The sequence below is a fragment of the Microcaecilia unicolor genome, chromosome 6, assembly GCF_901765095.1.
Source record: "Microcaecilia unicolor chromosome 6, aMicUni1.1, whole genome shotgun sequence".
Lineage (NCBI taxonomy): Eukaryota > Metazoa > Chordata > Amphibia > Gymnophiona > Siphonopidae > Microcaecilia > Microcaecilia unicolor.
In genome coordinates, this window is record NC_044036.1 from 1,100,787 (window position 1) to 1,124,065 (window position 23,279).

Here is a 23,279-nt window from a genome sequence, read left to right on the forward strand (position 1 = left end):
GAAAAAATACTTCCTGATATCTTTCCTGAGTCTGCCCCCCTTCAATCTCATTTCATGTCCTCTCGTTCTACCGCCTTCCCATCTCCGGAAAAGATTCGTTTGCGGATTAATACCTGTCAAATATTTGAACGTCTGTATCATATCACCCCTGTTCCTCCTTTCCTCCAGGGTGTACATGTTCAGGTCAGCAAGCCTCTCTTCATACGTCTTGGAACGTAAATCTCTTCCTTACATGCATCACTTTGCTCTTGCTCACATTATTATTTTTGGATTTTGCTCACACCTTTTTCAGTAGTGGCTCAAGGTGAGTTACATTCAGGTACACTGAGCATTTCTCTGTCCCAGGAGGGCTCACAAGCTGTTTGTAACTGAGGCAATGGAGGGTCAAGTGACATTAAACGTCATCTGCTGTTTGGATTCCCAGTCTTGTGAGGTGCTCTTGCAATTTTTCACAATACTCTTGTGATTTAATAACTTTGTGTCGACAGCAAATTTAATCATCTCACTAATCATTCCTGTTTCCAAATCATTTATAAATATGTTAAAAAAAAACAGTGGTCTTTGTAAATGTTCTTGCTTTATTCTGTGACTTATTGTGCATTTTTGCAGTTGAATCTTTATTAAATCTTGCAGCCTGAATGTACAGCTCCTGCTCTGCCCGTGAAAGGAGACTAGAATTTCCATTTTCTGTACCGCGGGATTAACCAGGGAAGGTTTTCATAAGTGGACAGCAGCTACAGACTTATAGTGCTTTACAGCAGACACATGGGACCTTCTGTTTGCCATTGTGCTTCCTGGTACAGATCAGAGACCTTGCTTAGCTCTGTTATGTACAGAGCACTTCATTACAGGCTATTTTTTTAGCTTATTAAGCAGTGATTTTCCAAGTGAATTGAAATGAGCACTTAGTTGCCTTGGTAAATAAGTGAAGTCCTGGGGGGCAGCAATGTGGGTGTCTATCTACAAACAGAGAAATGTATGTGTATATTTTTATTTATTTATTTTATTTCCGTATTTGTTATACCGCCAAATGATCCAATGGATATCAAGGCAGTTTATAAAAAGGTATAAGTAAACTGTAATAATTAGAAAAGGTTCAAAGAACAGCGACCAAAATGATAAAGGGGATGGAATTCATCTTGTATGAGGAAAGGCTAAAGAGGTTAGGGCTCTTCAGCTTGGAAAAGAGACAGATGAGGGGAGATATGATTGAAGTCCACAAAATCCTGAGTGGTGTGGAAGTAAATTGATTTTTTACTCATTCCAAAAGTACAAAGACTGGGGGACACTCGAGGAAGTTACATGGAAATAACTTTAAAACAAATAGGAGAAATATTTTTTCACTCAGCCAATAGTTAAGCTCTGGAACTCTTTGCCAGAGGAAGTGGTAACAGTGGTTAGCGTATCTGGGTTTAAAAAAGGTCTCGAGGGAAAGTCCATAGTCTGCTATTGAGACAGACATGGGAAGCATGTGGTATGGAGTGTACAGTATGGGATTCGTAGTATGGAGTGTTCCCTTGATATGGGTTTCTGCCAGGTACTTGTGACCTGGCTTGGCCACTGTTTGGAAAACAGGATGCTGGTTAGTTGGACCATTGGTCTGACCCATTATGGCTACTCTTATACATAGTAACATAGTAGGTGACGGCAGAAAAAGACCTGTACGGTCCATCCAGTCTGCCCAACATGTTCATTTAGTGCAATATATTCCAGCTCTCCCATCTTATTTCTTAGGCTTCTGGCATGCGCATAAAGGCATTTCTAACTATGTTGTTCCTATTTACATCATCATGCTCAGTACTTGACAGTATTAATTTGTAATCTCGTCTGATTTTTATTTAAGGACACCTGATCTACTATGTTGCCGATGCCAGCAGCCTGGTCCCACCCTGGTTAAGGTGGAGCTCATCCTTTTGGAATAGGCACCTCCTTCCCCAGAATGTTGTTCAGTTCCTAACAAATCTAAACCCCCCTCCCTGCACCATCGTCTCATCCATGCATTGAGACTCTGGAGCTCTACCTGTCTCTTGGGCCCTGCATATGGAACGGGTAGCACTTAGTATGTACATGAAAGAGGTTTTGCAATTGTCCTTTGAATGTTCCGATATTAAGTTTATGTATTATTTGCCTAGAGGAGTGCAAATATAATCAAGAGGGTGAATTTGATAATTTTTGCCGATAGCTTAGATTTTACAAAATTCTTAGAAACTTCTAAAGATAATACTGAAAAGCATGCTACTTTACTGGTTTCTTTTGTTTCCTCTGAAAAGAAAAAGGAAATTCTACATGCTTATTTTAAGAAAAAGGATTCTGACTTTTATGTTCTTATGCTTCCAATGTCTGTAAGTTCTGTCGAGAAGGGACTGTCTCATATTTGTTTATTGGGATTTATTAACCACCTTTATGAAGAGATTCACCCAAGGAGGTGTATAGCAGGTGCAGTTTAACATAGTAACATAGTAGATGACGGCAGAAAAAGACCTGCACGGTCCATCCAGTCTGCCCAACAAGACAAACTCATATGTGCTACTTTTTGTGTATACCTGACCTTGATTTGTACCTGTGCTCTTCAGGGCACAGACCGTGTAAGTCTGCCCAGCACTATCCCCGCCTCCCAACCACCAGCCCCGCCTCCCAACCACCGGCTCTGGCACAGACCGTACAAGTCTGCCCAGCACTATCCCCGCCTCCCAACCACCAGCCCCGCCTCCCAACCACCGGCTCTGGCACAGACCGTATAAGTCTGCCCAGCTCGATCCCCGCCTCCCAACCACCAGCCCCGCCTCCCACCATTGGCTCTGGCACAGACCGTATAAGTCTGCCCAGCACTATCCCCGCCTCCCAACCACCAGTCCCGCTTCCCACCACTGGCTCTGGCACAGACAGTATAAGTCTGCCCAGCACTATCCCCTCCTCCCACCACCGGCTCTGGCACAGACCGTATAAGTCTGCCCAGCACTATCCCTGCCTCCCACCACCGGCTCTGGCACAGACAGTATAAGTCTGCCCAGCACTATCCCCTCCTCCCACCACCGGCTCTGGCACAGACCGTATAAGTCTGCTCAGCACTATCCCCGCCTCCCAACCACCAGTCCCGCCTCCCAACCACCGGCTCTGGCACAGACCGTATAAGTCTGCCCAGCACTATCCCCGCCTCCTAACCACCAGCCCCGCCTCCCACCACCGGTTATAATTTTGTTAACAGCATAACAATAGCAAAAAAAAACCAAGAACAAACATAAATACAATAATTGAGGTAAACTTGAAAACAGTAAATTGAAAGCTAATAATAGAACTACCGTGAGACAGTTTCAAAAATATACACATTTAACAGCAGTGGAATTCAAGTACAAGAGATATAATACAATGTCAGCATAATACTTATGATACACCAAATAAATATTGTCATATGTTTTGTGCACATCATTGCAATAGTAGTGATACCCGTGTATCCATTATGTTTGGGTAAACTTCCATATTTAGTTAGTCTCCTTATTCCCTACTGCCGTGCCTGCGAGCTTCGTTCCACATTTGATTGCCATTTATCTGTGCCATCTGTTCTCGTGCAGGCTCAATGTGGCTTACAATATGTTAAAACGATAATCACATTAATGGAATAAGACTTTCAGAATATTGTTACAAATAAGGTGTATAAGAATATCATGGCAATCATAACTAATAATAATCATAATTGGGAAGCAAAGCCAGTGCTGGGCAGATGCCTCTGCATTTTTCTGTTGGGCTTCTTTTTTCTGGAACTCCTTACCCCCTTCTCTGAAGTCAGAGTTTTCATTTCCCTGCTTCCATTCTCTTCTTAAAGCACATTTGTTTTCTCAGGCATTGCCCTAACCTATATTCTTTTTTGGAGGCCAAGTTATTGATAAGCAACTGGTCACTCTGTTCCCCCTCTCAATTTGATCTATTCTCTTCCCTTCCTACTCTAATTTGTGATTTGCTCTGTCCTATTTGAGATTGGCGTTCTTTTCTTACTCCTTTTTTAATTTTTTTAGTGTTTGTTCACTGCTTTGATTGTTTGTGAAAGGCGGTATATCAAATCTTCAACAAACATAAACATGAACCCTGGGTTCCTCAGATCTGAGTCTGCTGTTCTGTAGAGCCATGAAGGAGCCGTTGGTATTCTGCAGGAAGCCTGGAGTTAATCAGAGGCAAAGTCAGCAATTTATAGCCATGAACAAACTGGTAGGAGATCCTCTCCAGTAGGGATGAGCATCCATGCTTTCAGTCAGTTTTACGAACACGAAATTCAAAGACAGCTCTGCTTCCAAAGGCACAATGACCCAGGAGCGCCTCAAGGCTACCTTTCTGGCTTGTGCTCTATGCAGAGTATTTTTCCAGCCTGCAGAGAGACCCTTTCTGCAGCTGACACAGAGGCAGGCTTCCTTTCCTTTCAGTAAGGACATGAAGTGGTGATATTGTGATAAGGAGGACTGGGTTTAGTTGCCATGCAACCCCCCCTCCCCCCCCCCCCCCCCATTTCACTACAAAGCTAGAGGGAAGGGATTCTGTCAGTCTCACTGCTACTGAGGTTGTGACCAGTTAGAAGTACCGAGAGCTCCCTGACTGCCACAGCCAGCCGCGATCCTCTAGACTCCTGCTGCCGACCACCAACCATGTACTGCCACAGCCAGCCGCAATCCTCTAGATTCCTGCTGCCAACCACTAACCACTGACTCCCACAGCCAGCCACGATCCACTAGACTCCTGCTGCCGACCACCAACCACTGACACCCACAGCCAGCCACGATCCTCTAGACTCCTGCTGCCAACCACCAACCACTGACACCCACAGCCAGCCACGATCCTCTAGACTCCTGCTGCCAACCACCAACCATGTACTGCCACAGCTGGCCATGATCCTCTAGACTCTTTCTGCTGACCACCAACCACTGATTCCCACTGGCTGCCACTGTGTTTGGCGCTCTCGCTACCTATTTCTATCTAAGAAAAAGGAGCAAACATTAACAAAAAAAATTAGAGAAAGTGCTGAAAAGCAGCCAGAACTTGTATTCTTTTATATGGAACTGGTTGTTAAGTTTCTATATTTCTTTACCAACTCGTTGGAGTCTGGCTATAAAGTCTGAGAGCCTTTCATTTTGCTTTAATTTCTTGGTTTTATGTGGTATAGTATTCAAAAGCTCTACACAGCTCTCACAAGAACATACATAATACCAGCACTTTACTGAGATTCGTTTATACAACTCAATAGCTTTTCAAAGAGTGGATTTTTGATGCTTTCTAGGAGAGTAGAAGGGCCGTGATGGTCTCTGTGAGAGATTGGATCACTGGAAGATGAGAGACACACAGTCCTCACCAGGAGGTGGACAAGAAAAGAGACTGCAGGGTGGCAGGCTGCCTTTTTTGCTCAGCCTGAAAGCGCATAAGCTGAAAAGGGAAGGAGGACACTGACAGCAGTCATTGTCTAGGGGACCATTTTGTCCATCAACTGCCCTGGTCTGGCACACACTGATACACTAACTCTGACACACTGCTCCCTGGTGCTGACAGACATACACACTGAGCCCATGACAGACAGACCCACAGACCTCGATCAAAACACATTCCTCACAGGACCTGAGCAGTAAGGCTGTGGATCCATCTGGAACCTCTGGAAGCGACGATGCAGAACACCTCTGCTGCATGTCTCTCAGACTGGGACAGCAACGGCTCCAGGGGGGAGAATGGGAATGGGACGGTTGCTGATTTGGTTCCCTTCTTGACTGATGCATGGCTGGTGCCCCTTTTCTTTGCCCTCATCATGCTTGTAGGGTTGATTGGGAACTCACTTGTCATCTTTGTTATCTCCAAACACCGGCAGATGAGGACAGCTACCAATTTCTACATAGGTAAGCCTGTGTGTCTACAGTCCACACACATGGACAAATACAGACGTACACTGTAATCCCGATATTCAGTCAGCAGTGACCAGCGTTTTGCTGACCGCCGCTTTCGTTAAACTTGGAAATTCAGTGCCAGGCCATGTCCAGGTTCTGGCATTGAATTTCCAGTTAACCTATAGCCGATTAACTACAATGTTCAGCCTTTAACCTATGGGTTACCGTATAAAGATAGGATGGACTTTTATGCAGTTCTATTTATGCAGTTAATCTGGCCGGTTAAATGCTGGATATTGGCGCTTAACTGGACAAGTGCTGACTGCATCCCCCAAATAGCTTGTTTTCAGTTCAGCGGTAACTGGTTATTTTCAGCAGGACTAACTGGTTAAGTGCTGCTGAAAATGACTGGTGATTTCCGGCTGGTTAAAGTTGTGTCTATGTATATATCAGTTCATAGGTAAGCATGGACCTTTCCCGTGTGTTTCTAAGTGTTTGTGCTTGGATAAACACAGACGTGTGTGTACATCGAAGCATTCCATGTGCGTGTGTACATATAGCTAAGTTGTGTGTATCTAGGCCACCAATTTGGGAGGGTGGAGGCACAGTTGCAGCAATCAATGTGTCTGTGTTCAGCATTTCCCTATTTCCCCCCCAAGGTGTTCAGCAACTTTGATTCCCTTCCTTACCCCCCTGCACAGTGGCCCTGGGATGTCAGCTTGCCGACACAGCACTCATCATGCCCAGTGTGGGGCCTTTAGCATCTGCACATGATCAAGGGCCAACAGGTCCTGCCCCTTAACTTCCTGTTTTGGAAGAAGTGAGACCACACAGGCCTCGAGTATGCACAGAAGCTCAAGGCCCTACCGGTTGCAATGAGTATTGTGTTGGCAAGCTGACTGACATGCCAGAACTACTGTGGAAGAGGTAAGGAAGGAAAAGGACGTCATAACAGCTTAGGGGAAGGATAGGGAGATGCTGGACAGCGCTGCATACGTCTAGTAGCGCTATAGAAATGCTTAGTGTAGTAGTATTATTCTTGTAACTCTCTTGCTTAAACTATTTGTCTTAACATGATATGATCTCAGTGATGTAATTTATTCCTTCCCAGTGTCTTCACTAAGGAAGTGACACGGAACTCACAAGGCATGAGTGGGGTGAGAGAGATGCTGGACATAATGGGGGGGGGGGGAGGAGGTAGGCAAGGAGTGAGTTGCTGGACACTATAGATTGTGATGGTGAGAAGATTATTATGTATAAGAAAGTGTGGTCTGGTATGATGGCAGAAGTGCCATGTGATCCTCTGGGCAACTTTTTCCAAGATAACTGCTCCAGATTTGCAAGTCACTGGTCTCTGGGGATGGGACGTATGATCAGCTGGGTAAGAAAGGAGAAGTAGTTGTAAGTTGTTGTTGTTGAGGTGGATGGACTTCTTTTTGCCTGTGAGTAAGGAGTAAATGATACTTTTGAAGGCTGATCACATAACTTACAAGGAGGAGCAATGGCCTTCCTGGCTTGTGAGAGCAGCTGAGTCAGTAGTAGTGGACAGACCTATCTGTTCTTGTAAATGCTTCCTTGTGAGACGTATTCCCAGTCTCTTTTAGAGAAGTCTAGACCAGGGCAAATCTTCCATACTTGTGACGGAGGAGATGGAGTATAATCTTTTAGATCCCTATCAGTTAAGACAAGGACATGAATAAAAAAGTGCACATACATTTTGAACCTGAATTGGGATTTCCGTGCGTACAGGCAATCTTAGCAGAGAGCATTCGAGTGCAGGGATGGTGGGAGGTCCACCGGAATGTCCATTACCAGGTTCTCTTGCACACATCCTTCCATCCTCTTCATTCTTCCCCTCATCTCTCCTTCTCCACCAGGCCTGTGGCAGTACTGGAAAATAATCAGTAGGGGGCCTGTGAGCACACGGAGACTCATAAATCCTGTGGCACCCACTGTAAAGTTTTTCTCCTTTGCTGCAGAATTAAGAACTACTCATAGACACATTAATCTAAAGCTGTTTGTATTAACAAGCCTCAGAATAGCTCTATCCAATTGCAATAGTTATAGTGACACCTAGTGCCCACCACAATATTACACCTCCAGTAGACATTTAGAATAAGAACCCGTTGCATCCATATGAATAGGATGGCTAACACAAGGTCAATTACAAGTGCAGCCTCGGTGTAGGCTTCACAATGAAACCAGAATGAGTGACCCGCATAATACTGCTCCTTGCTTTAGTCTCCGTGGCCTGCATTTACCCATCAGTATGTGTAGAACAGCTTTGTGGCTCCAGTAGCTCCTTAGGGCTATCAGTATTTGCCCCAAATTCTCTCCAAAACCTTCTGCTCTGCGTGTTTTGATGAAGTATTGATGATGACATCTGTAGCCCTTTCCATCTTCGGTTTTCACCACGTACAGCGTTGGAGCCTGTAGTGTTGCAGTGACAATGACCAGTTAAAATCGCCTGTTCAGGTCTTGACTCGATAATTTTCATCAGCATTTAACTGGTTAACGCTGAACTGCAAACTGGCTATTTCGGGGGTGTTTCAGGGGGAGAGGCAGCACTTGGCTGTTAAGTGCCAATATTCACCAGGTTAACCACATAAATGGAACCACGTAAAAGTTAGTCTTATCTTTATGCCATAACCCATAGCTGGTTGTGTTGAATATTGCACTACACCGGCTATGGTTAGTCAGCTCTGGAAACCTGGAAATTCAGTGCTGATGGCTGCCGGCTGAAAGTGGATGGGACGACTTCCCTATGAGGAAAGGCTAAAGCAGCTAGGGCTCTTCAGCTTGGACAAAAGACGGCTGAGGGGAGATATGATAGAGGTCTATAAAATAATGAGTGGAGTGGAACAGGTAGACATAAGTCGCTTGTTTACTATTTCCAAAAATACCAGGACTAGGGGGGCACGCAATGAAGCTATTAGTAGTAAATTTAAAACAAGTCGGAGAAAATATTTCTTCACTCAATGTGTAATTAAAGTCTGGTAAAAGCAGTTAGCTTAGCGGGGTTTAAAAAAGGTTTGGATAACTTCCTAAAAGTCCATAAGCCATTATTAAGATGGACTTGGCTGGGGAAAATCCACTTCTTATATCTAGGGTACCTGTTAAATGATTGTGGACCGTCACTCTGTCCCGTGATACAAAATACCAAAAGATATACACAGAGTGTGTGAATGCAAATATATGACCCCTAAGGGCTATTTGACTAAGGTGAGGAAGAGTCTCATATGTAATCCACGATAAGAATACTTTCATTCAACAAGTGAATCAATTCTTCGTGTTCATGTCTTAATCATTGACTCAGCCTCCACCATCCTAACTATACTACCAAAGCAGTGACTTACACGAAATTCTCTATATATTAATTAATGTACACTGCACTTATCTTAGGCAGGTTGGTGCGCTCTTAAACCCCGACAGGTCCCCGTTTCGTATTCACTTTATCAAGGGGGAGTGCTACCAATTCCGATTACTGCCCCAGACATATATGTGTGCTGACTGGGGCAGTAATCGGAATTGGTGGCACTCCCTCTTGATAAAGTGAATACGAAACGGGGACCTGTCGGGGTTTAAGAGCGCACCAACCTGCCTAAGATAAGTGCAGTGTACATTAATTAATATATAGAGAATTTCGTGTAAGTCACTGCTTTGGTAGTATAGTTAGGATGGTGGAGGCTGAGTCAATGATTAAGACATGAACACGAATAATTGATTCACCTGTTGAATGAAAGTATTCTTATCGTGGATTACATATGAGACTCTTCCTCACCTTAGTCAAATAGCCCTTAGGGGTCATATATTTGCATTCACACACTCTGTGTATATCTTTTGGTATTTTATATCTAGGGTAAGCAGCATAAAATCTATTTTACTGTTGTGGGATCTGGCCAGGTACTTGTAACCTGGATTGGCCAGTGTTGGAAACAGGATACTGGGCTTGATGGACACTTATGTTCTTATACACTAACGGCTGATACCACATCCTCTGTCAATTAATTCCAGAGCTCAACTGTTCATTGGGTGAAAAAATATTTCCTCCTGTTCATTTTAGAAGTAGTAACATGTAATTTCTTTGCATGTCCCTTAGTCTTTGTACTTTTTGAAAGAGTAAAAAATTGATTTACATTTACCCGTTCTACACCACTAAGTATTTTGTAGACCTCTATCATGTCCCCCCTCAGCCGTCTCTTTTCCAAGCTGAAGAGCCCTAATTACTTTAGCTTTTCCTCATATGAGAAGTTCCATCACCTTAATCATTTTGATTGCCCTTCTTTGAACCTTTTCTAATTCTGCTATATCTTTTTTTTTTAAGATACAGAATTGCACATAGTACTCAAGATGAGGTCACACCATGGAGCGATACAGAGGCATTATAATATTCTTTGTCTTATTTTCTATCTCTTTCCTACTATTTCCTAGCAGTGAAAGTCAATAATTTGCCTCTAGTCTGAGTACAGTCACTGTGTAGTTACCCACATTACACTGCTGGAGCAGTAACTTCTGCTCTCCAGTGCTGAAGATTTATTCCAGTTTTCAATCATTTGAATGGTTTTTGGCTGCGATATGTGGGTCCTTTGAAAGGTAGCATAGCCTACAAAGAGTCCCTTAAAACAATAGAGGGGGAGATCCAGGGATTCTAGAAATTGCACATAGTTAACATTTCGGGGGGGGTGGGGGGGTTGGCGGGGTAGTACCCATATCTCCTTCAATTCTTGCACAGAATTTCAGTGTGTGGATATTTGATGAGTGTTATCTTCTTTCCTATCGGTTATTGTAGTTCCTTTCCTCCTGTGGAATTTTGTTTGTAGATTGTAAACTGCTTAGATCTGCGAGTTAGTTTAGGTGGTGTAGTAAGTTTCAATAAATCATAAACCATATTAGTGTATGGATGCTCATCAACTGTTTTTTGCTGCAAGGGTGGAGGTAGGACTGAGAGGGAAGGTTGTGGGAACATGTGATGTCATGCCCTGAAAATCCCCCTTGGCCGCTCAGGATCTCAACGGTCTGGGAGTCTTGTGGTCCTAAACCTCCAAGACATGCTAAGATGGGATTGGAAGAGCTCTACAGAGAAGAGGAAAAAAAAGGAAGAGTGAGGGGTAGAAGGATAATTTGTGGAGAGAGTGGTGTAGGGTCTGCTGGTCACTCTGGAGAACGGTGCATGGTAGAGTGGAGGCATGTATAGTTTTAAGCTCCTGCCAGGCAGTCAGCCAAATAGTGGCTGTTGGTACCATAGGAGCCAACTCAATATTGAGCAAATGCCTTCTCTTTGATCAAGTATAGGTAATGTGATGGATTCAGCACCCCCCCCCCCCCCCCACCCCACACTCATTGAGAAAAGTTGGCTCCTATGGTTGGTATCCTTGGGCAGAGAAACACAGGGTGAGGCAAAAAAAAAAAACCCTACAATTTTTTGCAGTTTTCTCAGCAACCGTTTTGAATTTTAATGAGAAATTTTATGTGCTTATTTAGTTAAACAACTTTCAATTACGTTGACGTTACTGACATTTTAGCGTTACTACCTAGCAAGTTTTGCATGTTAAAAATGTTTGAGCTAAAACACAGAACAATTACGTCATTCAAATGATCCAATTAACAATGTGTCAGAATTTTGCCGTCATTGTGAAGGCTCAATATGTCCACCTCCAGCTTTAACATAGGCCTTCATTCACGTTGGGAAGTTCTTAACAGCCTTGTTGATCGGTCCCAGGCTGTCCCAGATCATCTTGCCCATGATTGCCATTCTGATCCAAAATGCTTTTAAAAAGAAATTATCTATAAATTATCATATTATCAAATACAAACTATTCAAATTATTGTTTACAGAAGTCAACGGCACTGTGATATCATTAACAGGAAGCTAGTACCTTATTTATTTTTGAAACAATGGTTGTTTTACAGTGCAAACATCTTTGAACAAGTGAAAATGCCTGAGTAGTCATGCTAAAAAGTCTGTAACTTCACCATGTTTAAAGATCATTTCATTCCACTCTGCACATAACTTAGATAGTAACAAGAAATAAAGCTGTAAAATTTCATGTTGAAATTCCAAGCAATTCTGAGAACAACAAAAAACTCCAGGGGTTACCTTTTTTTTGCCTTACCCTGTATATGTGTATACTAACCCCCCCCCCCCCCCCCCCCCTGTTTACAAAGCCGCATGGCAATGCCAGCACAGCCCATTCAAAGTGAACGGGTTTTCTCAACAGCACCGCAATGCCAGCCACTAGTGCGGCTTTGTATACAGGAGCATAAATTTTCAAATGTTTTGTTTAGTGAATTTTCAAAGGGAAACTACCTCACTATCTTATGTCTCTATTGCTGGGTGTACAACAGAAGACAGGAAAAAGATCCCTATGATGCATCAAAAGAGCAGAAAACAGAAGTAGGGAATGACGCAATGACGTCCAGTGAGATCTTGGTGGCAGTAGCGTTTGTGAGTTCTCAGCCACATGCTGGGAGTGTTTTTGACTTTAAGGCTCTTTGCATTTCCATTGAAAGTTTTCTGCACCAGACAACATGAGTTCTGCACCATTCACAGAGCAGCTGTCACCTGAAGTGCTGTTGACCCCTGAGGCAGGCAGTCTTATCCGCTGAAACATGGTCCCATGTCAGCTCCTATATTGGTGCTTGTTTAATAAAGACCTTGTTGACACCAAGCTCTCTCACTGGAAGCCATTGGGTCATTCCCTACTTCTGTTTTCTGCTCTATTCATGGGTGTGACACGCAGCCTGTCTCCTTCTGTACCCTGACTGCAGTCTCTCTGGTTTTTGGTTAGAGGTCTCTATACTCTTGCTGTAACTGGATCTTTATTTTGCCTCCTGTGTCTTTAGCTAACCTGGCATCCACAGATATCATCTTTCTGGTGTGCTGTGTGCCCTTCACTGCCACTCTCTACCCACTGCCCAGCTGGATATTTGGGGACTTTCTGTGCAAGTTTGTGGCTTATTTACAGCAGGTGAGTCCCAAGTTTGGGGTTGTGGATACCTACACTAGATGCGTCCTGAGCTGGAGAGGTGGTGTGGTGGCTTGATATTTACTGTAGCTATTCTCCTCAAGTTATGGGGAGGGTCATACCTACAGTAGTTGAGTTCTGAGGTGTGGGGCAAGAGAAATACTACAGGAAGTGAGTGCCAGTTCAGAGTGGTGGAGGAGAGGGAGTGTAACCTGAATCAGAGGAAGAAGAATATTTATAGCAGGTTAATTCCAAGTCAGAGAGGGATTGAGGGTGAAGAATATCTACAGGAGCAGCAGGCTGAGAACCAGAACAGCTATCAGATCCTCTAACACTTCTGATCTTGGGCAAGTGATGTTGTCCTCAGTTTCCTCAGATATGAACATACAGCTGGATTCACTAAACTGTGCTTCTCTGTTAATACATATTAATACTGTTAATGTGTTATCTATAAATAAGTCTCGTGTAACCCTGTGTGTGCTTGCAGTGAGGTTCCTTGGGAATGGGGAAATACCTACCATATCTGAATGTAACTTGCCTCAAGTTGATCCACTGATGAATAGGTATTAGCTAAATTTAAATCTAAATAAATACAATGGTTGTGTCCCAGGCTAGCTAGGCAAGTAGGGGTTGGGCGTGAGACCCCCTTGGGTGAGAGAAAGCATTTCCCTTGGGACGGGGATGAGGTCTCCCTCACTGATCTTTATTGGATCTGATGATTGTTCTTTGTAGACACAGTTCAAGAAATTGTGGGGAGGACCCCAGCAAGGGACAGGAAAGCAGTTTCATATCATGCAACTCCACTTTCACTGTGGCACCTGTCCCAGGAAACTGAGTAAAGGGTATCACACCTTTGAAGAGCCAAAATCAAGAACCCCCGCTGAACAGGGCCACTCAGGAGCCAACCAGTCGATTCTCCATATGTCAACACTGAGAAGAATAATCCAAATCATAGTTACTTAATGCTAGGGTCCTCCTTGGGGGTCAGCACCCAAGAAAAAGATCTAGGTGTCGTTGTAGACAATATGCTGAAATCCTCTGTCCAGTGTGCGGCAGCAGCCAAAAAAGAAATCAGGATGCGAAGAATTATTAAGAAAGGGATGCAAAATAAGACTAAGAATATTATAATGCCTCTATATCGCTCCATGGTGCTACCTCACCTTGAGTACTGTGTTCAGTTCTGGTCGCTGTATCTCAAAAAAGAGAGAGCAGAATTAGAAAAGGTTCAAAGAAGAGCGACCAAAATGATAAAGGGGATGGAACTCCTCCCGTATGAGGAAAGGGTAAAGAGGTTAGGGCTCTTCAGCTTGGAAAAGAGTTGGCTGAGGGGAGAAGTGATTGAGGTCTACAAAATCCTGAATGGTCTAGAATGAGAAGTATTGAATTGTTTATGTTTATTAAAATTTGTTAAACCACCCTATGTGGATACACAGGTCAGGGTGGTTTACAAAAACTAAAACATAAATAATAAAATTAAATAAGCATTAAAAAAAAGGAAATGGAATTCCATTATTGATAGGAAGGAATCATGCAACAAGAAACTTACAGGCTTAAATTATCAATAGTGATATCAGGAAATTGGACTTCACTGAGAGTTCATAAGTACATAAGTATTGCCATATTGGGAAAGACCAAAGGTCCATCGAGCCCAGCATCCTGTTTCCAACAGTGGCCAATCCAGGTCACAAATACCCGGCGAGATCCCAAAAATGTACTAAACATTTTATACTGCTTATCCCAGAAATAGTGGATTTTCCCCAAGTCCATTTAATAACGGTCTATGGACTTTTCCTTTAGGAAGCCGTCCAAACCTTTTTAAAACTCTGCTAAGCTAACCGCCTTTACCACATTCTCTGGCAACGAATTCCAGAGTTTAATTACACGTTGAGTGAAGAAAAAGTTTCTCCGATTCGTTTTAAATTTACTACATTGTAGCTTCATTGCATGCCCCCTAGTCCTAGTATTTTTGGAAAGCGTGAACAAATGTACAAGAGAAAAAGTAAGTTTTAAGTATTGAACTTTTTTAAAGAGGGTTCTGAGCGGATAGAGAGAGGTAAATCATTCCACAATTTGGGTTCTAGGAAATAAAAAGCAGTGTCGGGTGGATTCTTGATGTGTAGATTTAGCGGTTGGGAGAAAGAACGGAATGATCTAGTAGGAGTGTATGGAATAACCGAAGTAGAAAGAAAAGAAGGAAAACAAGTATGATATGACTTGTGGACCAAGCAGAGAATTTTGAAAAAAGAACGAAAGGGAAAAGGCAACCAGTGGAGTTGATGGAACAAAGGGATGACATGATCATAGTGCTTGGTCCTACAAAGAAAGCAAGCAGCTGAGTTGTGAAAAGTTCTTTATTTCTTTTAACTGAGATTGTGGAAGTTTTGCATATATAGAGTTACAGTAATCAATTTTGGAAATGACAAAGGTGTGAACCAAAGTGTGTAAAGATAGAAAGTCAAAGTAAGAGCAAATAGAGCAGAGTCAACGAAGAGAACAGAAACTGGATTTAAGAATGGAGGAAATGCGTTGGGAGAAAGAAAGTTATGAGTCTAATAGAACACCCAGATAATGGAAAGAAGTAACCAGTTGAACTAATCGTTTGAAAAGGGTCAAAGGAATTTTAGGGGTTGGAGAAGAACCAGTAACCCAGCAGGAAAGAGTCTTATCTGGGTTAAGAACAAGCCTGTGTTCGGTAAGCCATGATAAAATGGTGTCAAGACAGAGTTGTACTTTAGAGAGGTCGTTATGAAGTGGAATGAAAGGAAAAGCCAGAAGGATATCATCTGCATAAATATAAAAGTTTACATTCATGGAGAAGAAAAGCAAGCAGACTGAGAAAAATATTAAAAAGAAGAGGGAAGAGGACAGAACTTTGGGGGACTCCATATTGAAGAGATGTGCGGTTTGAAGTGGAGGACCCAACAGAGACAGAAAAGGAATGATCCGATAGAAAAGAGGAGAACCAAGCCAGGGCAGTGTCTGAAATGCCAAGAAAGGCGAAGAAGAAGGAGAGCGTGATCAACAACATGAAATGCGGATTAAGTGAAATTAGAAGTGAAATTTTGTGTTTGTCAAGAGTAGAGTGAAGATCACTAAATAAAGTGGTTAGCTCAGAAGATTAAGGTATCTTCAGGAAAAGGATAAAGATGAGAATAGACAACTCGTTCTAGTAATTTAGATAGGAAACATTAGAAATGGAACAGTACTTAAGACTGGACGTACAAATGCATTTTTCCAGCTTATGGGAACAACTCCTGTTGACAGGCTTTTGTTCAACTTCTCAAGTATACTAGGAAGAAGAATTGGGATGCTCAGCACTCTAATATTGAACATAGGGGTTGGGGGGGGGGGGATTGGGATGCCCAGTACTCTAATACTAAAGTTACTGCAGTGGGTCCAGTCCTGTCTCTCTATAAACAGAATGCGTATGTGTAGGGGGGGGGGGAAGCTGGTAGTGCAGGAGACATGGGATTCTCAGCACTCTGACATCTTCCATGGGGGGTGGAGAGGGAGAGCTGTTACACAGATTCAGTGCTTAACCATTCTACTTTGCCAATGTAGGTTACGGTGCAGGCGACCTGCATCACTCTTACTGCCATGAGTGCCGACCGATGTTATGCCACCATCTACCCTCTGAAGTCCCTGCGCCACCGCACTGCGCGTGCCGCCATGATCGTCAGCATCTGCATCTGGATCGGTATGTCCTGAGTGTTCATGGTGCAGCCGTACAGCTCTGCCACATCTGCATACTGCCCCCGTAGTGCAACCGCTGAGCTGAGATCCGTCGCCCCCGTGTTTCACTCAGACTCAGGCCATGCATGTTTTCATGATGTGATAAAGATGATCCCTTATCGGCCTCTGTGACTTACACCTGCACAGTAAGCAGGCCTGGTCTTCCCCTGTGTGCCTCCTTGCTGAAAGGAGCCGACTGTATATGAAAACACATACAAGCAGTGAGATCCTTGATTGCTCCTCCCCGTATGCACAGAATTTAGTATATCACTCGTATGGTAAAAATATAACTGCCAGAATTTAAGCTTTACACAGAGATAAGGTTTGCACATTTCTGTCATGGTTTCCATTCACCTGCTTTTAAGATTTGGTTATTTAGGACCTGGGAAATATAATTGGAAACTGCTATTTCTCAGAAGAAATCTCAAGAGATTCAGAGAAGTTTAAATTGGGGGTATTGAAAAGGGTGTGTCTGGAGAAAAAGGAGGTTTCTAATGATTTTGATTGAAAGGTGAGCCCTGAGTGTATGAACTGTATCTGAGTGATGTAAAGAGGACACAGTCTCGCATTCTTTCTCAGAAGCAGCCCATGAGCTCTTGGAGACTTACAAGTGAGAAGATCAGGTGTGATGAGATGGTTCTGAATCCTCTTCTTTGTTTGCAACACATACCACCCCCCCCCTTCAATACAAATACGAAGAATTAGTGGGTATCTGATGAGTCTCATCCCTGCTGAGGGAGATTCCATACCCCTCGTGCCTTATATTACAAAGAAAAGGCAGAGAGAGCCCCAACCTCACCAATTGATCCCCACCATAGCCCACTGGTCCTCAGAAGCTCCATCTGTGATCCATGTAACCCATCATGGAAGCATTTTATGAAAGAGAGGAAAGATTTATTATGAGAGCACACGCCCTGGCATCTCCACACAGAGAAAGTTTGGAGGGCTGGGACCCATCCTCTCGCTATGACATTCATTCCAGACTGTAGTCAGGGTTTCTTTTAGAAATATAAAAAAAGACGTGAAAACTATCAAACCCTTTTGAGATCTTGCCAGGTACTTGTGACTGGATTGGGCACTGCTGGAAACAGGATACTGGGCTTGCTGGACCTTTGGTCTGTCCCAGTACAGAAATGCTTGTGCGCTTATGTAGTTGAGCAGATTCCAAATTCTAGAAAATTCCCTTGAGAGACCAGCAAGGCCTAAGCATTTCTCCTGCCTCAGTAGTAGTTGTGGAATATGGAGAAGTCCTTATCTACACCAATAGTTCTCAAGTCAGTCCACTGAGCACAGCCAGCCAGTTGGGTTTTCAGGTTATCCATAGATTTGCATACAATCTCATGAAGAGTCAATATGGATATTCTGAAAACCCCCACTGACTGTTTGTGTCCTGATATCCTCTTAGGGTGGAAGCTGCACAACCAGAAAATTAAGAAGCCATGTACAACAACATAGAGAGGATCTAGCATTTAATTCAGTTTCAGCTCCCCCTGCTGTATACACAAGTGTTGGGGGGGGGGAGGGAGAGAAAGAGGGAGATGGATATAAGCTGAACTATTGTAGTGGGGGGCTATACCCAGAGGGGAACTAGAGAGAGAGATGGACATGGGGGGGCGTTGGAGGGAGGTGGACATGTGCTGGCAGTGCCAGTCTTAAGCAGTGGCTACAGGGGCGGTTGCACAGGGTCTTGCATTCCCAGAGGCTCTGTGGCAACAACCTCAGCATGTCCCTTTTTCTCCTCCTCACCTTGAATCTAGCGTCTCCCTTCTCCTCACCTTGAATTCAGCGTCTCTCCCTACTGCATCCTCTAGTTACTTATAGGAGCCAACTTTTCAAAATTATTGGGGATGCTAAACCCAACAGAAATAATCTTTTCCTGGACACAGTCAAGGATTTTGTTCAATATTGGGGGTGCTCAAGCACCAACAGCACTCACAGAGCTGGCTCCTATGACTTCACCCCCAGCACCGGCTGCGATTAAGGTACACTACTGGGGCCAGTGTTGAGATCTTCCCTCTGCTGGTCCTGCCCGTGTGGAAGCAAGAAGTTACCGCATGGAAGGCAGGACTACAGAGAAAAAGACCTGACGCTGGCCACATCAGTGTGCCTTAATTGCAGCTGGCACCGGGGTTGAAGTAACTTTAGAGGATCGGGGAGGGAGGGAGAGATGCTTGATTTGAGGTGGGGAGAAGGGAGAAGTATGTTGAACCCATTGGGGGGGGGGGGTGAGGAAAAGGAAGATGGATATAAGCTGGACTGTTGGGGGGGTATACCTGGGGGAAAATAAAGATTAAGATGGACATGAGCTTGGAGGGGGGAGGCTAGAGGGAGATGGACATGTGGACTGGGGAGGGGGGCTGGAAGGCAGATGGACATGTGCTAGGCCAGGAGTGGGGGCATTGCAGGGAGATGGAGGTGGAGAGAGAGAGAGACCGGATCAGGGGGGGTGGGGAGTGAAACAGGAGGAGAGACACGTACCCACAGATGCAGAGAAGAGGTTATACTAGACCACAAGGGGGGCAGGGAATAGAGAGTGAGAAATGCTGGATTTTTGGGGTATGGGAGGCAAGAGATGTCGAGCATGAAGTAGAGACAGGGACACAGGACAATGCTGGAAAAAGGGCAGATAGGTATGCTAAGAGGTCAGATGCTGAACAGGGACACAGAGGAGAGATGCTGGACAGGACAGATAGAGACGCAGAGAGAAGTTGGATGACAGACATGGAGATGGAAGAAATGTCAAATGGACAGGAGATCCAAGAAAAGCAGAAGAGACACAGACCAAATAAAATGGGAAAAAAGTGCTCAGATTACAAAGGTAGAAATAAATGTATTTTGAATTTATCAGTTGGAACATGTCAGCTTCAGGAAATATGCCTCTCTGATGGCTTGCATTTGCATTTCTGTTTGTCTAGTTTGCTGTATAGGCAGATTCTGACTCCATGAGTTTTCCAGTTCAGATTTTTGCTTTTGTATCTCTTACTAGTCTGTGATTCCTTGTTTCATATTTGTTGATGGCCTGTCTGTGTTTTGCACATGTGAGCAAGATGCATTATTCTGCTAGCATGTAGTTTCTGTGTAGAGTTCTTTAGCAGTCTCATCTGTTCTGTTTTCTCACTAGATAGTGTATTGGGGTTTTAGGGTCAGATGTAATATTTACAGTGCTGACTTTTCACAGATAAGGTTGTTTCTCTTTGCATCCTGGGAGTTAGTGCTGTTATGGTACAGTAAAGTTCTGAGTGTGTTTTTGTACAGGTTTGTCCTTAGTGTTTTGCAGTTGAGGGATTGTTTGTTGACCTTATTGAGGTGACTTCAAACTTGAGTTTTTCGTAACATCAGACAGGGTTTGTAAAACAATCATCAACTGTACATACATGTGTTAATTTGCCTTTTGAGATGGCAACCCTAGTGTGGACATTTGGTTATAGAGGGGCAGGGTGAGGGAAAGGGAAATGGGACTTGATATACTGCCTTTCTGAGGTTTTTGCAACTACATTCAAAGCGGTTTACATATATACAGGTACTTATTTTGTACCAGGGGCAATGGAGGGTTAAGTAGGAATCAAACCCAGTTCCCCAGGATCAAAGTCCACTGCACTAACCACTAGGCTACTCCTCCACTCCAGGGTGCAACAGTAGATGTGGCAAGGGACTTGGAGCAAGGCAAGGGATGGTCATGGAGCAGGGCAGTGTTGGGTTTCTCTTTGTCAAAAATTGCAACCCTATCTGCTAAGGTCTCCCTAAATACTCTTTGGCTTGCTATAGCCGATTTAGGGAAAATTTTGCTACCCGTAAATATGCTGTGATTTTGTCTTTAGTAAAATATATCTTTTTGGGAACCTGTGCACGTGACTTATTTTTTGGCTACTAGTTGCTGCCTCTCAATATTAGCGAGTTACAGTAATGGGGGAATTTTAAAGTACTTTGCCCACATACCTGGATCTTTTCTTAATTAATATTTTTCCTTTATTCTCTTCTATGTATGAGAATTGGAACTCCTAATTGTAGTGGACTTAACCAGAAATTGTTCAGTTCATTTTCATTGTTTAATACCAGGTTTCCTATAATTGCATTGTGCTTATTTGAATTAGTTTTGTGTACGTTTTGCTTGATTTGTCTTTATCTGAAATTTCATAAGTACAAATTTTAAAACACTTCTTGTCAACAAAGGGCGGGGTTAGGTGTGGGCTGGGCTAGGCAGGGGGGCCCACTGAATTTGTCTGCACAAGGCCCCACAATTTCTAAGAGACTAGTTACTTGTCGTGTCAGTGTGAGCTGTGCCATGGATCCCTGATTTATCTGTGTTTAAATCTTGATGAGGACTTGTGTGGGTGACTATTACTCTCTACTAATAATATATATACAATTTGATTTGTCCAATCCATCTGTAAAGTGCCTCATACTACTACTACTAGGGCAGTCTAGATTTCCTGAATAGAGATATAATGGTTAGGTGCCGAAGGCGACATTGAAGAGGTGGGCTCATACTGAGTCTTCTATCATTATGCCCTGACTACCTTGGCATTTTCATGGGAAACCAGCGGGGTCCATTCATGCTTACAGCGATAACCTGATGGTATACCTTGGCTCTTCTCCTTTCCTCCACCAGGCTCCTTTCTTCTGTCCACCCCCATCCTAACTTCGCAGAAGATGAAAGATGGTTATTGGTACGGGAACCAGACATACTGTATTGAACAGTTCCCATCAGATGCACATAAGAAGGCATCTATCCTCTACCAGTTTCTGGCTGCCTACCTGCTGCCTCTCCTTACCACTTGCCTCTGCTACTCCCTGATGCTGAAGAGAGTGGGACAGCCAGTGGTGGAGCCTACAGGTGACAGTCATCAGGTGAGAAAGCAGGACCCACTTCCCCCATACCCCTGTTACCATGAGATTTGAACAATCAGGGCTCCATCCATCAAGGTCTTCTGTGATCCCTTCAATGTATTCACGTGAATGCAATAGGAATGTATCTAGGGCAAGAGATTGACCAGACTCATCATCACCTCAAGCCTGACCCAAAGGTTGTAACCAAGTAATAATCAGTGGTCTCCTCAGCATTACCAGATTTCATCATATTAACTTATTTTCATCCCCAGTCTTTAATAACTACTCATCTCACCACAATATCTGCCCCAGGGGTAGCTCATGTCAATAATGTTCAGTCCATTTCCTTGACCAGGACAGGACACCTCCTCCCATATCACTCTTTTAAAAGGGACAGCACATCTCCTCCACACAAATAATCCAAATTTAAGATGATGGCATTTGCCTTACCTCCGTCTGTAACGTCATACCCAACACATACATCCTGAGCATCTATTCTAGCTCTCTAAGAAGATGCTTACATGAACACTCAGATTTGTTTCTGTGCCCACTTTTATTGATTCCAATTCTACAACATTCTGGATTGAAATCTTTTCTTACCCATGAAACTGTAAAACGACAAAGCCCAATTGCTTCTTGAATGGCAGATAAACATGGAAAGAATTAAATATTGAAATGTTTTTGGAGACTTCTGACCTCAGAAACAATAAAGCTGTTAATTAACGAATACCTCTGTTGTGCCTCTTTGCTTTTCATTTCAGGTTCAGCTATTATCTGAGAGGACCATTGCAATGAGAAGTAAAATCTCTAAGATGGTGGTGGTCATCGTGCTGTTGTTCACCATCTGCTGGGGGCCCATTCAGCTCTTCAGCCTCTTTCAAGGCTTTGATCCCAACTTCAAAGTCAACTACACTACCTACAAGATTAAGACTTGGGCGAACTGCATGTCTTATGCTAATTCCTCCATCAACCCCATTGTCTATGGCTTCATGGGGGCAAGGTTCAGAAAGTCCTTTAAGAAGGCCTTTCCCTTCATGTTTCGTAGGAAGGTGAGAGATGGGAATGTAACCTCAGCTACTGGCAATAATGAAATGAAATTTGTGGCCATGGATTCTACCCAAAATGAGCTGAAATAGCCAACAGCTTGCACTGTGTTACGCAGTCTCACACTGTCATTTGCAAAAGACAGAAGCATTGTAGTTTCAGGTCTAGAAGAGGGGAAGATAGGATGAAAGAATAGATGCTCAAAACCCTATATATGAAGCACAGACTCTGCAGGGATTCTGAGTCGCTTGCATTCATCAAAAACTTTCAAGTGATGTGCATGAGATTCTCATTTAGAGTACTGACATGTATTTATCTGTGCTTTTCCAGTTTCTTGTGTAGGAGGAACTAAGAGAAGCCTCTGAGTGAAAGTTTTCAGACATTAAATCAGCCTCTGATGGTAATTGAAGGAGTGTATGTGGGAGTGTTTTGTGCATTTGGAAAATGGGAGGGGATATGGAGATTTATGATGATGTAATATGAGTGGGAGGGATTTTTTTCTTTATGTCTTTTCTGCCATTCTTGTACAGGGTGCAGGACACAGGAGAAGAGTTCCTGCCCTGATGAGAGTTGGGTTCTAAACTCCAACCTGGTCTAAGTATCAAGGAAAAAGTGGTTTAGTGTTACTACTTCTTCATCCATGAGAGGGCTGGAGCCTGAACTTGAAGGTGTTTATTGCCATGGACACAGGTCCTAGATCAGAAGTTCTCGTATTCGAAGAAGAGATCCAGGTTTCTTGAAAGACATTTTAGGTTTTCACTTTGAAACCTTCAGGATTAGGAATCACCCAGAAAGTACCTGAATTTGCAGGAGAGAGTTCCGAAGGCCAAAGCAGCTGATGGATTGAAGAAATCAAGAT

At 43.5% G+C, this 23,279-nt stretch overlaps 1 protein-coding gene across 1 annotated transcript; it reads left to right on the forward strand.

The window, feature by feature from the left end:
• Positions 1-5,638: 5,638 nt before the first annotated feature.
• On the forward strand, positions 5,639-22,512 carry LOC115471729 (G-protein coupled receptor 54-like). Its single transcript, XM_030205528.1, has 5 exons — positions 5,639-5,864; positions 12,696-12,820; positions 16,379-16,514; positions 21,159-21,397; positions 22,138-22,512. The coding sequence occupies exons 1-5, from the start codon at positions 5,639-5,641 to the stop codon at positions 22,510-22,512; spliced, it is 1,101 nt and encodes a 366-aa protein (XP_030061388.1).
• The last annotated feature ends 767 nt before the right edge of the window (positions 22,513-23,279 follow it).